This window comes from Passer montanus, unplaced genomic scaffold (assembly GCF_014805655.1).
Source record: "Passer montanus isolate IOZ18808 unplaced genomic scaffold, ASM1480565v1 scaffold14, whole genome shotgun sequence".
Lineage (NCBI taxonomy): Eukaryota > Metazoa > Chordata > Aves > Passeriformes > Passeridae > Passer > Passer montanus.
Genome location: NW_024360941.1, coordinates 14,667,620 through 14,690,221, shown reverse-complemented (window position 1 = coordinate 14,690,221; position 22,602 = coordinate 14,667,620). Strand labels below are relative to the sequence as shown.

The 22,602-nt window shown below is 37.9% G+C and overlaps 1 protein-coding gene across 1 annotated transcript in view; it reads right to left on the bottom strand.

The window, feature by feature from the left end:
- MTUS1 (microtubule associated scaffold protein 1) overlaps positions 1-22,602 on the bottom strand; it is a 119,779-nt gene that overhangs the window by 70,380 nt on the left and 26,797 nt on the right. The window contains exons 2-3 of the mRNA XM_039699845.1: positions 13,317-15,463; positions 10,901-11,096 (exon numbers count right to left, since the gene is read on the bottom strand). Coding sequence (XP_039555779.1) covers positions 10,901-11,096; positions 13,317-15,284 — 2,164 coding nt within the window. The 5' untranslated portion in view covers positions 15,285-15,463. The remainder of the gene's footprint in view (positions 1-10,900; positions 11,097-13,316; positions 15,464-22,602) is intronic.

The window sequence follows — 22,602 nt, the reverse complement described above, 5'->3', positions numbered from 1 at the left end:
ATTCCCTGAAAAGTGTGCACCCAGATTAAAATTTCAATGGCCCAGAGAAGTTATACACATAGGTTTCTCTTGCCAGCTCTGAGTTTAATCCTGCCAGCCCCAGGATCAAGATGTTAGTATCAGCTTTCTGAATATGGGCAAGAGCTTTTCATTTTTGTACAAAAACAGAGAAGACAGACTTATATTTTTTAGAAAATATTTTGTTATTTATTATAAGAAATATATCTAAAATATGTTGATTTCTTATGTCACTGCCATTTTCAAGGCTGACAGTTTATCTTAATGGAAAAGAAGCAACTACAGTGTCTCAGACTTGACAGAGAACAATCCAATTTCTATTTAAAGGGAATACCCTTCCCTTGATTCTTGTTACTATTAAAAAACAATTCAACTTTGCTTAAGCTAGAAAACTGCTGAAATATGACAAAACTAGCTAGTAATTTGACCTTAAGCAACACTAGCTTTACTACAGGATTTCTACTCCTAAATACTAACGACCAAGAAACCCGAAATTTGCACCAAACCCAGGAAGACATGACATTAAGTGGATTGCATTAAATTTTAGACAAGACAAACATGCCCAGTGTCTGCCTTTCAACAGTAGGTGGTGTGACAGGATTAGGCAACTTGTCTCAAAACATCCTGTATCAAGTAGACAAAACCAGGAACAGGACTGGTAAATGAAGGTATGTCCAAGCTACTTCCCTCAGTTCAGAACAATTCAGAAACAAAAGAGAAGCTTCACAATATATACTAAACCTGCATTAGCATATTACATACTACTGGTCACAGAATATAACACACAAGCTTCAATGAGCAATTAAACAAGCTTTGCATCAGATGTCTCTTCATAGGTGTACTTTTACTATCTGTCATTACTATGCAGAACTCTGATTCTGTATATAGCTTTACTGTAGCCTGGTATTGAACCTCTGAGACAAAATAATCAGCCATATTTTAGAATTTTTTGAAAGTTACTGAAAGGGACAGTTGAATACATGGAACATGCTAAAAAGCGTACAAGCTTTGTTGTGTTGAGAACACCACAAACCACAAATTCATACTTTTTAAAAACACCTCTGAAACAGCACTCTAGACAATGTAACAGAAATAAATTTATTTCAGTATTTGACAAAAAAAGCTTCTGACCCATTTCCATGTCATAGAACAAACCTGACAGCTTTATAAAACTTTCCACAATGTTGTCTAGATTTTTCATTAATGGGTTAACATACCAGGAAAATAACTAATCCAAACCAGTCAGAATTCCTTTTGTAAATAGCCTCCCAGCAAAACAAGGTACAAACCCAAACAACTGCCCCAAAAAACAAACAGAAAAAAGTGTCACCGTACAAACATTGTGTGTTAAGTTTGTATGACTTAGTGAGTTAAAGTTCTACATTACAAAGGGAGCTAGAGGAACAAATGCATTTTATCAGCTGTATTTGATTACTTAAAGGTGAAGGTAACATGTTTGATTGCTATTGTGCTGGACTTATTCATCCAGTCCAAAACATACAGGAACAAAATCCTGTTTTCTTCACAGGGATTTTCACTCAAGAGGGATCAAAGTAAGCATGTGAAAATCTGAGTCTTGTCTATACAACATATACATACTCTCTATACATGATCTGCAGCAAGCCCAACTTCTCTGCAGAGGCTGGAGTGCAGCAGTGCTCTGAACTCAAATCCACCAGTGAGCACAGCAATCTCTAGGATGTCCAGTTTCAAAAACATGTCAAAACTTTTCCAGGCAGATGGTCTTTTCTCTTAGTTTTTCTGCTGCTTTACTTGGTACTTTCCTATAAGGCTTCTATTAAAGTAATTACTCAAGCACTCAAATATATTTTTCAAAAGCCCAGCTCGAGGGAGAATTTAAGCCATGACACAAGATGATTAAGCAACTACTCTAAGTATTACTTCAAATAATGGTTTTTAAGGTTTTTTCCTAAGTACCATTCCCTAAGAAAGGAGTTACACAGAGGTAAATTCAAAGGTTTTAAAGACAGAATCAGGAAGATATGGAATACAAACAAAAGTATTGGAAATGAGCATAAAAGGAGGATATTTAGTCAACCATTACTATAAACAAAACAAGCAGTAGCATCAAAGTAATGGGCTTTCATCAGTTATTTAATCTAGTCACTGAAGTGGGATACCAGAAATACTGCATTCCTCTACAGTGAACTAATGAATTGGCAATTCTTTAGAAAAAAGTCTCCATGCAACAACCATGTTACTTGAACGATGTTAAAGTCTCTCTTGTATTGGAATGGAAATAAGCAAAGACCAAAGCTCATTCTTCAAAAAGCTCTGAAGTCAGCTTTCATATCCTTAGTCAAATAATCATCTTTTCATATCAATCCATCATAGGTGGTTATTGTCCAGAAAAAAGCTAAGGCTTCCTTGAAACAGTACTGGAGCCTAAAAAACCACACATTGACATGAGGCAGACTGTAAAGCCAAATACGTATTCACAAATTCTGAAATTTCATGTCCACTATTCAAAACACGTCAACATTTTACATCTAGAGCTGAACACTGAGCAACTGGCATTCACTCAGCTACACGACACCTGGAAATGAGTTGCTGGAAACCTTTTCCAATTACAAATTTTGGGCACACTAAGTGCAAAAGGAGTTTTTTAAAGGACACTGTTTGTTGTTGCTGCTTTTGTTTAAACCTAAAGCTAACATTAATAGTTGTTTTGGCCCTTCAGTGCCTGACCTCTTGAAAATGTTGAATTTTGGATTTTTGCTTAATGCATTTCTGATTTTAAAAAGCCAAACAGCTCTGTTTTAAAAATGCTAAATTTCTTAGCTGGTGAAAAAGCCCTGCCTAAGCCTACCGTACAAGGTCTTGATAAAGCACAGGGAGCAAACCTCCAAGAAAACATGCTTTTTTGGCACCTATTGAAAACTGCAAGCAAATAATGGATAAAACAAACTGGACTTTGGTATCGTTTCCATCAGACCGATCCTGATATACACGTAAGAGTGCCTATGGTTGCCATTTTAAACAGTGCAAAGCAGTAGCAATATTAACAGTTTTCTGATGGCTGCAAGTTCCCCAGTTTGCCTGATTAGCCATTCAGCATTATTAACTATACTATTATGCTATACATGTATCAGTGCTTCTAAGGAAGGAAGACTGGTTACAGTATGTTTTGCAATTTTAAGGTTTTAAGGTAATGTCTTTCTAATTATACCTCCCTTTTAAAGGCTCAAATTACTACCAAAATTACCAAAAAGGCAGGATACAGTCACATTATGTTGCTATGAATGCTTAAATGTACAACATAAACATGGAGAAAACCAGGGAATTTCAAGTTATTCCTGGGTCTTGAAATATTTATAGGAGAGAAATTTACTTGTTTAGCAAGTAAATTTTAGCTGTTGCTGGTCAGAGAACAGTTTATATACTAAGGCAAGATCCAATTCTCCATTGATACAGACTTGGACAGCATTCTTCCCATTCCCCTACAAACCTCAGACAGGTAGCAAGGAACCAGTAAGCCAGTGCCAAAAATCTAACTAGGGTGTCAGTAGCCATGCAGGTAGGCATTTACTTGTTCTTCCCCTCTCAGCTAAACATTCTTGGACTAAAAGTGCAGAACGGATCATCACTACTACAGAATATTTATAAGCAGTTACCAACAACCAAAACACCACTCTTTCTTCCCTCAAATGATCCTACCATCAAAAGAGTGATTGATGTGTTTTGAGTTCGAGGAAGAGTAGTGTCTCATGCATGCCTACTGTTCAATTTCACTTTTCCCCTCCCTAGGTCCAGTTTTGAAACGTGACAGATTTCCTCCCAATTAAACCCTTCCACAATCAGAGACTTCTCCCTTCCTCATTCTCCTTTCAACCCTCTGCATTATGACCTCTCCAGCACCTATAAACAGCCCTTTTCTACCCTGGCCTCAAGTTTGAGCCCACACCTGCTCTCTCACCTCCTGTCTGCCCGTAACGATGCCTGCTGAATTTAGTCCATCTTAGGTTTTTCTTTTTGAAGACTAAACTAGAGCAGACCCATGAAAGACCATGCAGTCTACACAGTCATGCTGCCAACCTCCTATGATTCAAGCAAAGCCTGTCTCTGGACAGCAGATAGTTTTACACCAGCTTCCCAGGCACAGTAGCAGCAAAGCTTGCCCACTCCGGTTTTGCCAGAAGACTCTCATAGGCTGCATGCTGACTTAATCCAATCCCAACCACTAGCTTTAAAACAGCTATGGAAAGCTCAGTACATTTAGGAGTACTGGGCACAAGAAGTCAAATCAATGTACTGCAAGGTAAGCTGAGGCAAAAGAAAACCACTGGATTGGTGGATGGGGTTCATCCAATCATGCTTTACATTATTGTCCAGTTCTCCATACCACACATCCTTCATGTTATGCACTGAATTTTGTTTGAATTAGATTGCAGCTTTAAAATTCACATTATCTACAAATCTTAAGTTTTCTGTTGAGGGACTTCATGTGTTTCTTGAATGAAAGAGGAAGCTTGCTGCAGCAAAACAAATACAAATGTCTTCAGGCAGACAATTAGGTGTACTTCCCTCCTCCTTTACACCTACCCTGACAGAATTCAGAACTAAGCAGAACAGGTAAAGAGTTATTTGAAGACACACCAGCATGTCCTTGCAAGTAAATGACTAGGCACCAAGAAATTACCCTGCAGGGAAGTAGTGCACACCTCTCTTCTAAAGGAGAATATTCTTATAGATATATTCACATTTCTGACAGCATCAATATGCTGACTGTTAGAATCAGTCTTGGCAAGTACGATCATGCTTCTTGGTACAGGTACAACATACTAAAACTTCAATGGGGCTAGTCACAAAATTGCCTGTAAAAAGTCTGGGAACACGTGAAAAATTAATTTCCCTAACTATGGTCACTGATGGCACCTTAAGCAAATCTGACAGGATGAAATGCCCCCTTTTGAAAGCCATATTATCTGAATTACTCATAAACTCAAATACTTCCAACTCCCTCTGCCCCTTCTCCCTCATCTCCTCAAACCTCAGAGAACCAAATTATACAGAGATAAATAAATCAGCTTGCTTTGAAATCATTCACAGCAACAGATCCCATACTACCTCACAAACAAAATCCCTTTCACTTTTACTTGTTTCTCATGGTCAACTTGACTTCCAAAGCTAAATAGGAAGTATTTTATTCCAAAATAATTTTTTTATGATGAACCCTATGAAAGGCTTGCAAAAACACAAGCTGAGCCTTTCCCACAGGAAGAGTTCCTTGTTAATGAAAAGTAACAAAAGAAAATAGGTGTCAAAGTTTTGGTAAGCTTTTCTGATAGTGTGCGTAGTCAAGGCTAAAAGCAAATTGACAAAGCTACATTCAGATTACATCATTTTATGGCTCCTTTCTGGCTTCAAATTGTGAATTGACCATTTTGTAGCTGAATGATCAACACCCGGGGCAGGAATTTAACAGTCAGTACTCAGCACAAGTAAATATATTGCTCCAGGCAGCTTCCAGCAAACCATTCCTGTTGAGGATGTCCCGGAAGTAAGGGCGAAGTAGACTGGAAACATTACCAGGCAAGTCCAACTCAACTGACTGGAGAAACAACAAACAGCAAGGCTCTCAGGCCCTCACAATTAACACTATTTTCTGAACTCTCACAAATTCTTCAACTGGACAAAAGTCCTTTTCGATACACTGAGTAAGTTTTTCCCCAGTTTAGTGAACTGGTTACAAGATACAAAATCATTATGCAGAGATGATGTCTGGATTATGATGACCAAAGAAGGATCATAGACAAGCCTTATCGCATACTATGGACTACAGATCTTGTGTTCTGTGGAGACCCATGTATTAGTTTCCTCCTTCCTATACCTCTGAAGGGAAACATGCAAGTTTTAAGTTCACTTTTAACACAGGTTTAAATTAGTACACAGTTTAAATTAGATATATTAAAGAAAATGAGACTGAAACCCACTAATCTCAACTAAGAAGGACAAATAATCTTCTTGGGTAAGCTAGTGTATGAAGAATCTGCTTTTAAGCAAAAAAGAAGCTGGTTCTGTAAAAGAAAAGCGTAAAAAGACTGACTGAAATGAAATTTTAAGCCTTATTAGTAGACCCTGGTGCATTCCAGACTAGTTTATATAATTATAGAGAAAATATATTAACACCTTTACAAGTGACTGTCTATTCTAGAATTTTGAGTAAAGTCATAACTGTTTCAATCCAGAGAACCTGGAAGTTATGTTGTTAAGTTTGGAAGTTAAGTTTTCAAATATTTTCCCCATGGCAGTATGTCAATCCAGCTTTAAAGAGTCATATGGTAGATAACAGGAATGATATAAGCTGAAAAATTATTTTCAGTAACTATATTTGGGTTGGCTTCCAGTTCAGTGTCAGAACAAAGACTCAAGGACTGTGGGAATGCTTATTGGAACTAAATTGTTTTGGTCCTGCTTCACTTGTATTGTGAAAGGCTGTACCAAGAAGTCCTGAATTACCAAGCTTATATATGTCTCCAGCTGTATGAAAACTGACTGAAACCATTTGGTTTGAATTTTCCATCTGAGGAGCCTTTCTTTGTGCAATAAACAGCAATAACACTCAGTAACGAACTGAGTCTTAATCTGTCACTGTCTGTTCTGTTTAACTATGGAAGCTTCTCTCAATCACATATTTAATGTATGATCAAGCCAAAATTCAGCTGCAGGAATTAAGCAATTATGAACTAAAAAGATAATCAGTATTTAAAAGTATCACTAAACCTGCTTACACATGTTTTTTATACCATTTGGGGAATTTTTTTTCCCATGCTTCTGGTAGTTGCAGAACACAGGAAAAGTCCTTCAGTATGATCAACTTGTCGTAAGGGAATGGTTTCACTTGTTCAAAAATATCTTCAAGGAAACACAGAATTTATACTTTAAAGCTTCTCTTTATCCAAGCTTTCATTGATCTTGTTAAATGCTATGAAAATACCCTCAAGAGAAAAAGAGAGTGACCACTGCACTAGATTAATGGAAGTTAGAAGTAAAGCACAGGGCCACTATACTGCTGAAGGAATACCAGTGATTTAAATCAGAGACAAAAGGGTACTTGAAATGTCAAAAAACCCCATCACATAACAAGAGACATTTCTGTTACACAGATTATTTACATGGTTTCCATTTATTTCTGCAAGTCTTTTAACAATAAGCAGAGGAATAGTATTACCGATACTTTCAGATTCCCAAAGAGTTTCAACTACATAGAAATCTTGACAGGGCTCTCACCTTGACAGAGCTAAAACATCAACAAGAATGTGAAGTTTCTTACAATGAGAAATAATTTAAAGTAATGGTGTAATTTTAAGGCAGAAGTGGAGATGAAGTTATAGCGTATCAGAAGTCTTACTTGCAGGTAAAGCTCCTCTCCCTTACATAATTTCAGGTAGGTTGTAGTTAGCAAAAGAAGGTAAAAAAGGCATTGGTGGGCATATACATTTTCATATTTACTGCAAATAATTTAGTTTTCTATTTGATGCTGTTCAAATAATTTCCTGTGGCTCAAACTGTCACAGTGCTTTTGTTCAACTGCACAGGTGGTAATACTCAGTTGCTGGGATAGGTGTGATATCAGAAAATCTTGGAGTGATGTTCCATGGGAACACCAAAGCTCCTTGGCTTCTCCAATCCCCTTCAACTCCTCCCTTCAAGTGAGGCAAAGACACGACTCTTCACAACCCATAACACCTCAACTGTTATCAGGCTATCACTCCTCCACACTGGCTAAGATACATCCAAATCAGAATGCTCTGTCTATTTCATGGGAACAGAAACAAGAGTTGCTTTGATTTTGAAACTAGTTCAAAGTCCTCTACCAGGGCTCCAAAATTATAGATCCCTTCCAGTAGAAATGGGTAAGTCAAACATGCTATTCTGTGTCTTGAATTCTAATAAATGTTTTCATTGACAGAAAACAAGCATAGCAAAAGACATACAGCCTGCCACCCAATACTACAGAAACCTACACACACCACCATGGAAAAATTACCCACAGAGAATTAAGATTTTTGTCTTAGAGTGAGAGTGTCATCCCCTCTTATGAAGAAAGACATAAATAGTTACAGAATAATTTTGAGGCACCTAGCCTGCAGCAAATCTGGAAATCCGGTCACAGTTGCAGAAATGGGGCTTCATCATTTCCCAAATCACTTTGGTACACTGGATTTGTCTTTTAGAGAACCTATTTCTAATTCAGAAAAAAATTTCAAGTTCCAGCTAAAATACACCAATATTGGTGAACAATGCTCAGTAACCATTTTGAAATAAATAAATCCAGTTATTTCTAGCTTAATATGCTCTGCAAATAACCTCACAAAAATACAGTGCTTGCGATATGAGTTCTGCTCTCCTTCTGCTGTCTTCTGCTCAGGTGAGAATCAGAAGATTTCCTGAGAAGAAATTCTCTGTGTTGGGGTAGTATGCTACCACTGAGTAATTCAATTTTACAAGTGGAAAAAAAATTACCAAAATCTTAGCTCCTGACAAGTTCCAAGGATCTTGTAACTGTGTTTTGTACAGGGCATTTTTTTTCTTTCTTAAACAGCCATTCTATGAACACAACCCTCACAAGCTCTTAATTATTCTAGGAATAATACACACACTAGTACATTTTGGACAGATGCACCACTTCTGTCCCTCACCAGACACACGTGAGAGTTGACATAGAGCTAAACTATCATTTGTTTTGTTCAGAGTATTTAATGGATGCAACTACATAAACTTCTCTTGTTGCCCAATGATCCAAATACTATCAATAACTGGATAAGAAATAGCTGCACATATGTTAGTACCTCAGGAAAAACCAAGTTCATTAGGATTTGGATATTTTTTAAACTCAACTTGACAAACAACTGAACAACCTAGTCTGAATTCAGTAATGACCCAGTTACAGGCAGCCAGGGCTGGACTAGGCGACCTTCAGAAGTCCTTTCCTTTCTGGATTTAGCTAGTCTGTCTGTAGTCTGACAAAATCCTGACAGCAAACAACTGTACAGCTACTGAATGATTTATCTGGGGGCTGGAGTTTAATACCAAAGTGTTCAAATGACTCCACTGGAAAGAAGAGTTATTCCCTTCAGGAATGCTTTAGCCTAAAGAGGTAATTGAGTTTGGTTTACAAACTGCCACTTTGATACAAAAAATATATGTACAATTTTACTTCAAAAATGTTAAAAACAGCAGTAAGTATGGTTTTACCTGAAAGGTATGGATGCATAATACTGTGGGGCTTTAGCAGCAGTCCCAAATAACTCCTACTTTGTCCCATATCCCACTTCATAATCCTATCCTATGATCTGCATCAGTACAAGGTCTGCCAAGGAGCAAGGACACGTTTAAAAACTCCCTTTGTAAGGGATGGGGAAGTTAACCTGATGCAGTTGAATGCATCAAACCCTACTTTGTAGTGCCAAAACTGCATAAGCAAGATGAAGGGTAATATGTGCTAGGACCAGTGAAACTGGGAACTGGGAAAAGGGCATGGAGAAAACAAATTTCTTCTCATATGCATCATTAAAGTTCCAGTCTTACTAGATCACACTACAGATTTGAAATGTTGAAGTGCTGCTTTTTGTTTAAGCAGCCTTTTTCCTGTAGGAAAGATCTGGAAAATATTCTACTGACTACTGTCATTTCAACGTACATCGATTGGCTAAGGAGTGACACGTTTATTTAAAAAAAAAAAATCTGGGGAATAAATGCTTTTATTTTCAACAGCAAATTACTTCTGTTTCTTCTGAAAGTATTTTTTTTTTTCTGAAGGAAAGAAGTTAGTCCTGTAACTCACCTGTGCTTACATTTATTTCTAGTGACAATATCATAAATCCTATCTGGATTAATAACCTAAAGGAAAACTCTATATCTATAACCATCTCTCTTCTTCTAAGGCCATAATTACAGACAGGAAAGGTTTGAGTTGGTATTTAGAGGGGTGATGAGTTCTCCAAGAAACTGGCAGCCTACAGCTTGGTGCCTGGTTCACTGAGCAAGCGCCTCACATGAGCAAGCCTCATGTGGGAGAATAGCCTATACTCACTTTCTTTGAGGGACTCATCACATAAAGGAATACATATACAGATTTTATCACACTTCACCGCCTGTATATAATTAAGAGGAGGTTTTTTTACTGTTTTATAATCTTAGATTGAGTGGGTTAGGAAAAAAAAAGAACAGGTTTTACTGGGTATAGCTGGGTGTGTACCTTCCAAATTACAGTGCATTGTAGTGTAGTCATTCATAGACAGGCTACCTTTGCAACTAGTTAGATTGCCACACTTGGTTAAAAAACCCCAGCACATAACTACCAGAGCACTTCTGAACCCCTATAATACAGTTACAGAATGTAGTTTCTAGTCATGAGATTTGAGCAGCAGCCTACAGACTAGATGAGATTCATCCCTGCCCTTGCTATTAATCAGTCTGAGCTTAATTAGCAGCTCAAGCAGCAGTCTCACCTTCAATTATGTTCTCCCTTTTCTAGAAACTACAGTGCTGCACTAAAATTAGGTTGAACAAAATATGTTATGTCCTGAAATAAGTACTCATCCCATTGGGATAGCATGTAGTTGCTTATCACAAGAGCATTGCACCTGAGCACTCTATTTTCTCCTCTTGTACGTAATTGTAGTTGTAATTTCACAAAATACTATAATATAACCAAATATAAATAATATTTAATATTGATTTTTCTAATAGCACCACACCCAGTATTAGCAATTTACAATTTAGACAGTATTGTATTTAATACTGACATAATAGCTCCATACCACCCTAAAAGTTGAGTCAGAAAGTACATTAAGTATGATACCTTAATTTTAAGAAACTGGTTAAGTGGTAATATTCCAGTGAAAAATTTTCTTACCAGAGCTTGATGACAGAAGAGCTTCTTTGTGAGAAGGTGTTTTAATAGTGCTGATAGTTTTATTTTCACATCCTCTCTTCAAGGTCGACACAGATTGCACCATTTTAACCTTGGGAGTTAATACACTTCGTAGTGTGATTTGGTCTTTCTTTGGTATGTTTTTCCCTTGTGTTGTCCCATCTTTCACAGAAGGCATCTGTTTTAAGGAAAAAAAACCAGAAACCAAAAAGCCAACAATTCAATCCACACACCGTCGTGAGAAACTAGAGAACTCCCTCTGCAGCATATGTAATGAAATACTGACCACCCCAGTAGGAAACATGCTTAGTCTTTATCCCATTGTCCACATCTGCAGTTCAGAACCTCAAAAACAATCTCCTGAATGGCCTTCAGCAATGCAAACCTATGAGTTTGAAGCTAATCACTAGTAATGACCAACACACTGAAAAGAGGTTACAGAGGTCATCAGAATTTCTTCCTCTTCCTCCCCAAACTCTAATTAAACCACTTAATTACATGACTACACCTACTCTCAAGATCTTAACCAATGAAATACACATGCTAAGACCCTGAAAAGTTAGTTGTCCTGTACTACCTGAAACGTCACAGTCCTTGTAATTAGTTACCTGATCTAGGTCTTATGTCACAACAGCTTAAAATCCTTCACATTGGGGTGCCATAGACAAAACATAAGTGCAGAAGTACATCCAGGACAGGTATAAAATAACTGGTTTATATGTGTGAAATTCGTTTATACATGTTTCACACAGAATTCTTGCTCCAGTTTATACAGCCTTTAGTTCACGGCCACTCCAGTCAAGCCTATGAAGACACACTTTACAGTTCAGCTCTTCACGTGCTCTTCTGTGACTCAAGCTGACTACAGCAATTCGGTCAGAGTACCAAACTGTCCATTTTTTACTACAATCCTCATCTTCATTTTCAGATGTTAATTTGTACTTTTCCACTTAAGAAGAAGACCACTTCTTAAATTTAATCCAGTTGATTTGTCTACTGCACGTTTTATACAAATTTATCTATTGCTTCTTCAGGTAGAAGCAGAACAATTAAAATCACAAAGTTTTCCTTTTTGGCCAAGGAATGAATTAAAAGTATTCTCTCCAACTCTTTAAACAAAAAGTAAGGTCTGATAAAGAATGCAAACTCTTAAAGACTGTAGAACTAAAACAGACCATCCTTGCTTTCATGCTTACTTAGGTTTTCAAGTTAAATTATTAGTCAAGTAATAGTACTTTTATTACTTTCTTGTGCAATGTTTCGAAAATGTTCTAAGTAGCTTCCCCCATATACTGAGCTTCACTGGAATTTTTCTGGCAAATCAGTAAGGCCTGTCAAAAATTCAGGCAACAAGAGTTTTACCAGTAACAGCTGCAGCCTGCATTCACCAATTTAATGTAAGCTATTTAATCCACAAGCCAGCAACAGGAGAGATTCCAAAAAGCACCAAGACTCCAATTCTGTGTTGCTATCACACCTCCTGAAATCCTGGTCAACCCAATCCTGACATTCTTCCTTTCTTTCCCCTTCTCCTTTTCTTTTAACCTTCTTTCAGTGCACTTGAAAGCAGCACATTTCTCCTGACAGGCAGCTGACTCATCCCAAAATATTTCCCAACCAACCAACGCATGCATACCTCCCGGCCAGGAAGTTTGCACCTTCCAGCTGGCTGACTGCCTAAAACCAGGTATATGCCCTCTGAATGAGAAATATTTCCTGACTACTCCCAACTCTTCTAATGAGTCTCAGCTCTACTTCAAACAAATAAACTCCCAAATTACACAAAGGAGACAGTGAAATTAAGATGTTAAAAATAAAAATGTTTCACCAACTTGTTGGTCTCTGGACTTTGTGTGACTTAACGTTACTGTTCATATATGCACAACATTTGCACAACTAATTTTAAAAAGTCTAGTTCTAAAGCGCATTTTGAAAGAAAAGAAAAATTCCAAACCCAGCAATTTATCTCTAATGTCTATCAGAAGTTACAGCACCACTAGAATAATCTTGAAGAAATGCACATTAAAAGCTGTATTTAGAAAACCTCACCAAGTTATGCTAGGCAATTTTACAAGATTGACTAAATTAAGACTTGCTTGCTTTTATTAGACATCTTACAAACTGTATTGTCTTAAAAAAAGACTGTACTAAAAAAAATTGTGTTATGGAACAAGATGAAGGTGGAGACATTAAATTGCAGTTGAAGCCAACTGCAACTAATCTGTAAAACAATACTTCACTGTCTTTACTAGGGCGAGACTTCATGTAGAAATCAACACTACAGTTACATTTGTAGACACCAAACCCATTCCACAATTTTCACACTGTGCAATATTGAATTTCCTTTTTTTGCAAATGTACAAAGCATACAAGTAAGCATGAAAGCAAAAAAACTTACCAAAGGAACAGAGTGCACTTCAAATGTTTCATTTGCCATATCTTTTATCAATGTTGCTTCCAGAAGCACTCCCATGTTGCTGCTTTCCTCTTTTTCACCTTTGGTCAGGTCGATGTTTTGAGAGCAAGGTGTCACTTCCATTTTATCGTTTAACATCTCTTCTGAGCTCTCTCCAGATGCTGGAAGCGCAGCAGAAGCCAAGGAGCACACCGGATGGGTAGCACTTGCTTTGTCAACGTCTTGCAGACTTAACTTTAACACAGGTGTTTTTGAAACCTTATGGGAAGCATTTCTGGGATGTGTTGTGGCATGACCAACCTGGCTAGTGAAAAGGTGTTTGTTAACATGTAGCTTATGGGGCTTATTTACAGGCAATTCCACTTTAGTATCTTTAGCTGCATCTACTGTTTTTTTCAGCACTTTTATAGAGGATGACAATTGCCTTGGGGAACCAACCCTTGAAGGTGAGGAGACAGATGATACTTGAGGGGACTGGGGAGACTGTTTTAATGCTGCACTGTCTCTTGGCTGTGGCACAGGTCTAGACACAACCTTTGGCTTAACATTTTTAAAATTAGGTTTGGGAAAACTAACTATCTCTGATTTCTTTGCTTTGGTTATTGTTGATGCCATCGCAGACCTGCATACTGCTTTTCTTGCAGTTTGATCTGAACTAGCTTTAAGCCCCGATCTGTTATGTCCTCCTACAAATGCTTCACTTTGTCTTAGTCTGGAAGACTTGTCTCCAAGTTCTTCCAAAGCTGGAACAGAGAAAGTCCTATTTTTTGATCGTTCTTTAGGAGTTGAAGTACATAGAGATGAATTGCTTCCATCAGCTGTTGGACTGAAGACCAAAAAAGTTGCTTCACATTTCAACTCAGGCATAACCGTCTTCTTTAATTTTGGAACACTGCAAGATACAGAAGGAATGTTGTGCATATTCTGAAGAGCAGCATTTCCAGAGATAATTTGTTCTTTGGTTAATGGTTCACTAGTTTTGTTTGATACTTGTTCTCCATCCATTTGATCTACTGGGACAAGGTGCACACTATTTACAACACTATCCATGCATGTTTCAGCACTGGAATTCCCAGTTTTGTCATGGAAAGGAGTAATCTGCAAGGATTTCACTTGGTCATCCTCATTAATATTAATGCATGGTGATAATGCATCTAGCTTATAAGGATCTATACATCTAGCAGATAGTTCTACAGCCTGTGCTTCTGTTTCCTGTGATTCATTATCATTCATGATAGTGGTTTTTTGATAGTGTTCACCTGCAGAGATGAAATTAGGTGTTCTTTCTGAGCCGGTTCTATCAAACTTCTCTGAGATACATACTTCAGAAGAGACCAAAGTTTCCTGCAGATGTATGTCATCATTTTGATCAGTTCTCAGATTTTCACCTGTAACATTAGTAGCATCCAATGTGCTCAGCTGGCAGCATGCCCTGTCATTTTTCAGGGACTGCATGCTCTGCTCTGAAGCAGGAAGAGTTACTACAGACTTAGAGTCAGTCTGAGTGTAAGGCACTGAGTGTTTGATACTCTGATTTTGTATTTTTGCCATAGCAAAATCACCTTTCACTAAGCTTGTCGTTGCTTCCAAGCCACAGTTCAAAGGACACATACAAGTCTGCTCAGTCACAGAAGACTTGCATGCAGCATCTGTATCTCCCGATGGAACTCCTGTGCAGCTATATTTACCAGGTGTCTTCTGCAGATCAAGTACATCAATACGCTGCTGTTTTAAAAGACTTTTGAAGTCACCCTTATTTTCAAAAATGGTACCATCTTCATGCTCAGCCACTATACTTTGGGCAGTTGAATTACCGTGTATCTTGGTGGCACAATTCTCTGAGGAAGGTGTACCTCTGTCACATGCATAGCTATTTCCATTTTCATCCCTTATAAGTAAGGAAGACTTCAAGCCATTCTTTGCTTTGTCGTCGGACTTCCCAACATTCATTTTGAAAGCTAAATTTTAAACCGTTTTCATTTTATAATTCTTTAAAATCTCAGAGAATGCAGATTCTTCTGAACTTTGCAGGAAAAAAAACTTATTTTCCCTGGAACGTGTCAATTGTCCTGGAAGATATTTTAAAAGCAGCTCTTTGTTTTCATGTTTCCCAAGAAGATTCAAATGTTCTGGAATTAAAAAGAAATTTTAAAAAGTTAGCCAAACCCGGATTTTAAGACAGTAAGCATTCCCTAGTCGTCAGACATCAGAACAGCAACATAGAAGTAACAACCCCAGTGAAGAAAAACTTCAGTCCTCATCCCTTGATGCAGAGCACCTAGAGACTGTTGTTTCTCTGGCCTGAAGGCCTTTTTCCTGCCCTTTGAGGCAGGAATGCATAGCAGAGGCAGCTGAAGATTTCAAAAGGGTTATTTAAGACATCTGAGTTGAAATAGAGAGGAGAGGGAGGTTTGTGATCAGCTCTGGGGCTGCAGCAGTACCCTGTCCCCATGATGGTGAGGCAGCTAACTGTAGATGCACGTGGGACCCTTTCAGAGTCATTGAAATGCAATTCCTTATCAGTTAACTGTCTCCATCTTCTATAAAGATGACACAAGATTAGCCAAATGACAAAACAATTCCAGTGTCCTCTCCAGCACAGCAGAGCCATATACCCTCAACCAAAACCCAAGAGAAAGGTAAAGGGGTGGGATTGACATGGACTGACGGTGGAGGACAACTTACCACACATGGGGTGGAGTTTCACAAACAAAAAACAGCACAGAACCCTTGCAACATACAGTGACAAGCTCCTAATGAGCACCAAGATTGCACCTAAGTACCAAAACTACAAGGATGTGAATGACAGAGAAGATCAAACAGTCCAAAGGAGCTGGATGACCTCTGTAGCACTCCATATGAAAGGCTCCTAGCACTAAAAATGAGACCAGAGGCAGGAAGAACTTCAGAGTTATAATATATGGTTGCAGTGGGTGGGGAGTCGGCCAGAAGGGGGCTTCCAAAGCAATTAAAACCTGAATGGGTAGGAAGAAGTTCACTGGATCTGACAAGGGAATCTGGCTGAAGATGCATTCAAAGGTTAGCTTCCCAACTGAAGAAAATGAACACCTGTTGAACACCTTCACCTGTCTGGAATGACAGATTATACTCCAATCAAAGAGCAGGAAGGAGGACACTTGTCATCAAAAACAATGAGCAAACAAACAGGTCTCTGGTGTTTAAACAAAAATGCAGACATCAGAGTGTGGTGTCCCCAAACAAGGATACTGATATAACGACATATTTGAAATATGGTGCAGCAGGACATGTACATCAGGATTAAGTATGGACAGTGGGCAGAATAACTCACAATTCACATAAGAATTATATTAAAGTTCAAAATTATTTCACTGTTTCAACTATGGTGACAATACTGGATACAATACAAGACAGTTGCAACAAGATCAGAAAAGATTATAATAATATTGATAATACTAATATTAGACTTCTGGCATAGCAATGCTGATTAAGTACATTGAAGAATAATTCTGTAATCATATTTCTGTAGAGGAATCAAAGACTTTGGGAAACAAGTTTGTTCTGAGAAGCGACTCTTGATTTGTTCCTTAACAAGTAAGTTTAAATCCTCACAGAAACCATATAAGCCATTCTGGAAACCACAGCAGGGGAAAGAAAATAAACTCTCATGCACAAATACTTTGGAAAGCATAAAATGAAGCCAGCACACTAAGTAGGGTAAGGTAAGTTACTTCTTGCATTATTCAAAATTCACTTTTTTCCTTAAATCTTACTTTCTTCAGCTGGAAGCACAGCTTGAGTGACTACATTCAAAACAAAGCCTTTATCATACTCATGAAAAGTATAAAGCTGCAGGGCCCATAAACAGTTCTGAGTACAAAACAGCAGTGTCCAAAGAAAGACTACTGTAGAACTTCAGGAATTTGTCTGCTCACTATGAACCAAACACAGAGCGGATTCTGGCCCACAACCTTGTCTTTACATGGTACTTTGAACATCTGACTCAGACTGAAGATAAAAAGATCAAGAAAAGAGAAAAAAAAAGATACTGAGATCAGACAGCACACCTTCCTCTGCCCCGCTCCGATCCCCAAGATGAAATTACTTGCCTAGCTAAAACGTCTCCTGGTTCTTCAAGGCTGATCTAGATCTTTTGCTTACCGACTATTATTCAATCCCTGAAGAAACATAAACAACTGTAGTACCCTCACTTTCACCTTTAATTAGGAAACTTCAGGCAGATTGAAGAGTTCTTTAAAAAAAAGTCTTCCCTGAAGGCAGAGCAAGAATCTGTTCTGAATAATTTTCCATTAGTTTAAGTCAATCACAAAATCAAGTGCTGAAAAATATTTGCAAACTCTGCTTTCACTGTTATTTTGACACATTGAAACTTGTTTCTGCTTGTCTGGATACTAGCCCTTGACACAGCTTGCTCACCTAGTCATGCAACAAAAGTTGATTCCATTTTGATTCAGCAGTAGCTCAAATCAAACCAGAAGTCTTACCTTTTCCAAGAGCTTTCATTCTGCAGAAAATAGGCAACTTCAAGACTCAGCAAGAATAAAACTGCAATAATTTAAAGAATGGTGCATTACCTTACAACATATGTAGCTAATAATGCCAAAATTTGAAACAGCACAGGTAGCTAAGTGAAGTTTGTTTCAACTGATGCAGAAGTAGCTCCAAAAAAATAAAAGCAGATTTGTTACTGAGTGGAGAAATGAGGAAGCACATTAAAGTTGCACATACCAAGGTGGATATTTACATATATAAGTTTGTTACTCAGTACTCTGGACTTTAACATAGCCAGAGCATCTGTAGAAATAAATTACTAATTCAACTATTTTTAAAGCAAATCATCACTACAGTAATCATTACTTTCATGAACAAGTAGAGCAGCTTAAAATACAGCTTCACATCTATATTTAGAGTCCTGAAAGAATCCTGCATAGAAAGAGAGGTATTCCTGAGGATCTGCTATGGTATTTAAAAATGTCTAATCTAAATGAACATTACTCCTTAAAGAATTGACATTCCATAACTTTCCATACAACAATACGTTCATTAAGCTTATGAAAACACTTCCTGGTGATGAGAAATTCATTAGTTTTAGATTTGCCATAGAAGGATGAATGAAAAATTAACCTCAGCCCAGCATCTCCTCCATGGGGGGGGTCAGTAGCAGAAACACAGACACAACAGATGCTCTCGCTGAGAACACACTGTCCCTGGCAACTAGTGACTGGAGGAATTCTCTAAACTAAATACTAATAAATTTGCTTTGACTTGGTCTTACATCAAGCATTATGAATGCTTGGCCTCCACAACACATTACAGTGCAGTGCAAAACAGTCCAGCTGGTTTTGCCTTCAGTAAAGCTCGGCTTACCAAATTTCAGTTGGTACCTCCAGTGCTTACACACAGCAGAAAAAGTCTTCCGTACCTGAGCTCTACGTTTCCCCCTTCCTCAACTGAAATAAGAACTTGGGGTAACAGCAGTACCACTTGGAAAACAACAACAAAACAATCAAACCAAAACCAAACAAATACAAACAACAACAACAACAACAACAAAAAATCACAACAAAAGAAGCTTGGCAAGTAGACTCTCCTAAAAAGAGAAGGGATTGATTGCCAACAGCCCTAGATCCCGCAGAAATACACTAAATACACTACAACATACAGAACTGGGCTCAGAGCAAGACCTTGTTACTTCTACTAATTAGCAAGAGGTGTCCAAGGGTGTGCTGTTAAAGGGCAGGGGGACAGTCATTGTTCAGTGTGAGGTAAACAGGAATCAAAACCAGATAATTACAATACATTATTCAACTCACAGGTTGACAAATTACTGCAAGAATTCCAGTTATTTTGTGTTAGTGTCACAATGCAGACATTAATAATTTTTCACTTTTCCTGGTACTCCATCTGGAACTTGATTCTTTCAAGCAAATCATCACAGAGTATTTACTCAAACCCATCAGCTGTTTTTGTGAAGCCTGTATGAAGGGGGGACATGGGGTGGGGAATAAATCTGAAAGGAGAGGGCGTGCCCAGACGTGCAGGGAGGCTGTCTAGAGGGCTCTAATTAACTGAACATGTTTTGATACCCGGTAAAATGCAGCATCAGCATTTCCCCACAAAAAATGTAGTATATGGTCATGATTACCTGAAATTAAAAACCATGGTAAGCATTTCATATGCTAATGTATTACACTACAACCAGTTTACTTGTCCATATCCTGGAACACAACACAATGACAGAAGTATGACTTTTTCAGCACATATACCTGAAGGCAGAGATGGCATCATCCACAGCAACCAGGCATCCCTCCCAACATACTGTTCAGTGTTGCTTGAATATGCCCCATAAGAAAGCACTAGGAAAACACAAAACGGTTCGGGTAATGTTGCATTTACTGCAACATTACCTGCAAATTTTAGAGCTCTCTCTGCTGCCTCAGTAATGTCATATTCTAATGTAAACCAGTCTATTGCCAAGCTAATTCAAACTATTCTAGAGAGGACTAAGCTCCTGTAACAACTTCACACAAACATTTATAACATTACAAGGACAATCTACTCCTAAAAGTGGATTACATTAAGTTCTCATATGCTCATGGCATTCATTGCTTCAGAATACACAGTATCACCGCTACGTGTACTGTGAAGAGGTTTATAAAAGAACAAAAAAACCCAACAAACTACCAAATCAAAAACAAACCCACCCCACAGGGTAGCTAAGCAATATCTGTACACTTCAGTCAAAGACATTTTCTAAGTCAAAAACCATGTTAGACAATTGATACAATAAGCAGAAATAATGTACAAGTTATGTTTGCAAGCAATCAGACAGGCATTTTTTATTGAAGAGTACTAACACTTCCAAAGGCATAAACTATCAGGTTTTGCCTTCTACTGGGCTATTTGCTAGGCTGTTTAAAGACTGAAGGAGCAGCAAAATCTGAAAGTTACGGTTATCAAGGAGCATTAATTTTAATCAGTTACATCTTGGCTCTAAGATATGGAAGAAATAAAGTAGAACAGCAGTTCCACTGCAGAAATGAGACATCCTGAAGCTTTGCAAGAGATTTTGACTTCCCATAAGATGTTCAAACCATGACACTACCATCAGACTACCCCAAAATGCGACAACTGATCCTAACAAGTACGCTGACTCTCGTAGTTTGTCCTAGTAGTAAGTGGTTGCTTGAGAGAGCAATGCTAGCACTTTTCCCAAAATCTCAGCCTCCAGTGATTCACTCCTGAGAGTGTTGGTTCAATGGTAAGTTTAATCAGCTTTCAAACCCTTCTTTTCCTTGCCCATAGCAATTGCTTTGCTAAGATGAAAAGTCCTTATCTATTTAATTACTTATAAACTCTGACCATCCTTGTTGTCCTATCTTGAAGGATATTGTGCTGTTCACTCCATCTTCAATTTCAGACTATTTGTAAGCACATAAGACACAGAGATACTCCAGCAGATTTATACAGTGTCTTAATAACACTGTTCTTCCTTTAATAATTGACAACTTTTGAATTTTAATGTTAGGTAAGTTTGAGGAGAACTCTGTATTCAGTAGTGGAACACTATTTCAGTAATTTTTTTTAAAGAATAAAGCCCATCTTTTACTTAGGTAACCAAGATACTTAATAACATTGTCTAGAAATGAAATCCAGCATTCTAGGGATTTGGAGGTACATGCAACCTCCTAGACCTATGTGTTCTGCAAATGCGTATGTCTTTCCCCACTCTGTTCTACAGCAACTGCCAGGATGAAAGTCACATAAGTAAGAGCTAAACAAACACCAGCTACTAACACTGTAAGTAAGGAAGTGTATTTTATTGTCTGAGATTAAGTGCATGATCAAACAAAACCAAAGTTTGCACATCTGAATGTGCAAATGAGAATAGCAATAAGCCCCTCACTTGAATAGTCCAGCACACTCTCATAACTTAATCTGACTCTCATTCTGCAGCTTCATTAAGACAGCATTCATTACTAAAAGTGTCGGACTACTCACAAGGTTTTTAACTTCACACATGGTCAGTTATATACTTAGTTATAATTAGTTTATCCATTGCCATCATCAACAAAGCCTGTGCATGGTTTTCCAGATCAATACTCAGTCTGTTCCTCTTCAGGAACTTGCAAGAATGCCATTAAGTTCTTCCTTAATGGTAAATTAGACATTACCTTTTCAGAAAGAGACTTTGGGGAATGATTTTTTTGTGCTATTTTATCACAACTAAAATATTTAGCAAGATCATATGCTATTGTACAAGGAAGGATAAACTTTCAGGTCTGAATGAAAGTAAGGAGCTGCAACTGGAAAAAACAAACAGTACATTTACTACGGCACTTCCTTGCAAGGTCAAGGTTCAGGTACTTGTTTTTGAAAGACTTGATTGAATAGGTAAACAGAAACAAGCCTGAGACTGTCAGAGCTCAGTGTTCAACAATCCTCACCAGTGTTCAAGTTATTTGACTAGATAGGGATTACAAATCAGATCACCTTCTCTGTTTCCTGGAATTCTGCTAAACTGGTTTTGTCCACTGCTACCATTTAAAGGGTACATTCATACATTTTGGTATCTTGAAGCTATGAAACAGTGGGCCAGGATTATTCACAGAAATTTCCCCTCTGATTGAAATATTAATCCCTACTGATGGAAATACTACCAGTATAGGAAGAAAGGCAATAATGTATTATGCAGAACAGAAATATTTTGTGAACTCCTGCTTGCTAGGTCTATCTGCTCACATAGACCAAATAAGGCTTGTGCTCTTCAAGAGTGTCTTCAATTTTCAAGCTAGTCTTCAGATATCCAGCAATTTTCCTGACCCCTCTCATCATACAATCTTGATCATAATTTCTCATTCTCTGACAAAATTCCATCCATCCATCAAGGACCCTCGATGGTCCTTTAAATCAACTTCAAACAGTCAAAACAGAAGCTGTTCCAAACTAACAGGTCATTCCTCCCACCAACCTTTCTAACCTGCATTATATTTCTCTTCTTTTACAGACTTGTCAATCCTTTTAACTTGCCCCATGTTCTTTTCTCATCCTAGCTAAGTCAAATCTAGTAGAGAAGCAGGTACACAGGGAAGCAGGAATAGTCATAACACCTTGGATTCTCAAGACAAATGGCAAAGTGTTTTTGCTGGCGGCTTTATGGTTGTTTGTTTTGGCTGTTTTTTTCCTTTGTTTGAATGTGATTTTTAAAATTTGGGTTTTTGATATCCTGATTATTTAATAATATTTAAGCGAAGACTGTCTGCTGTTA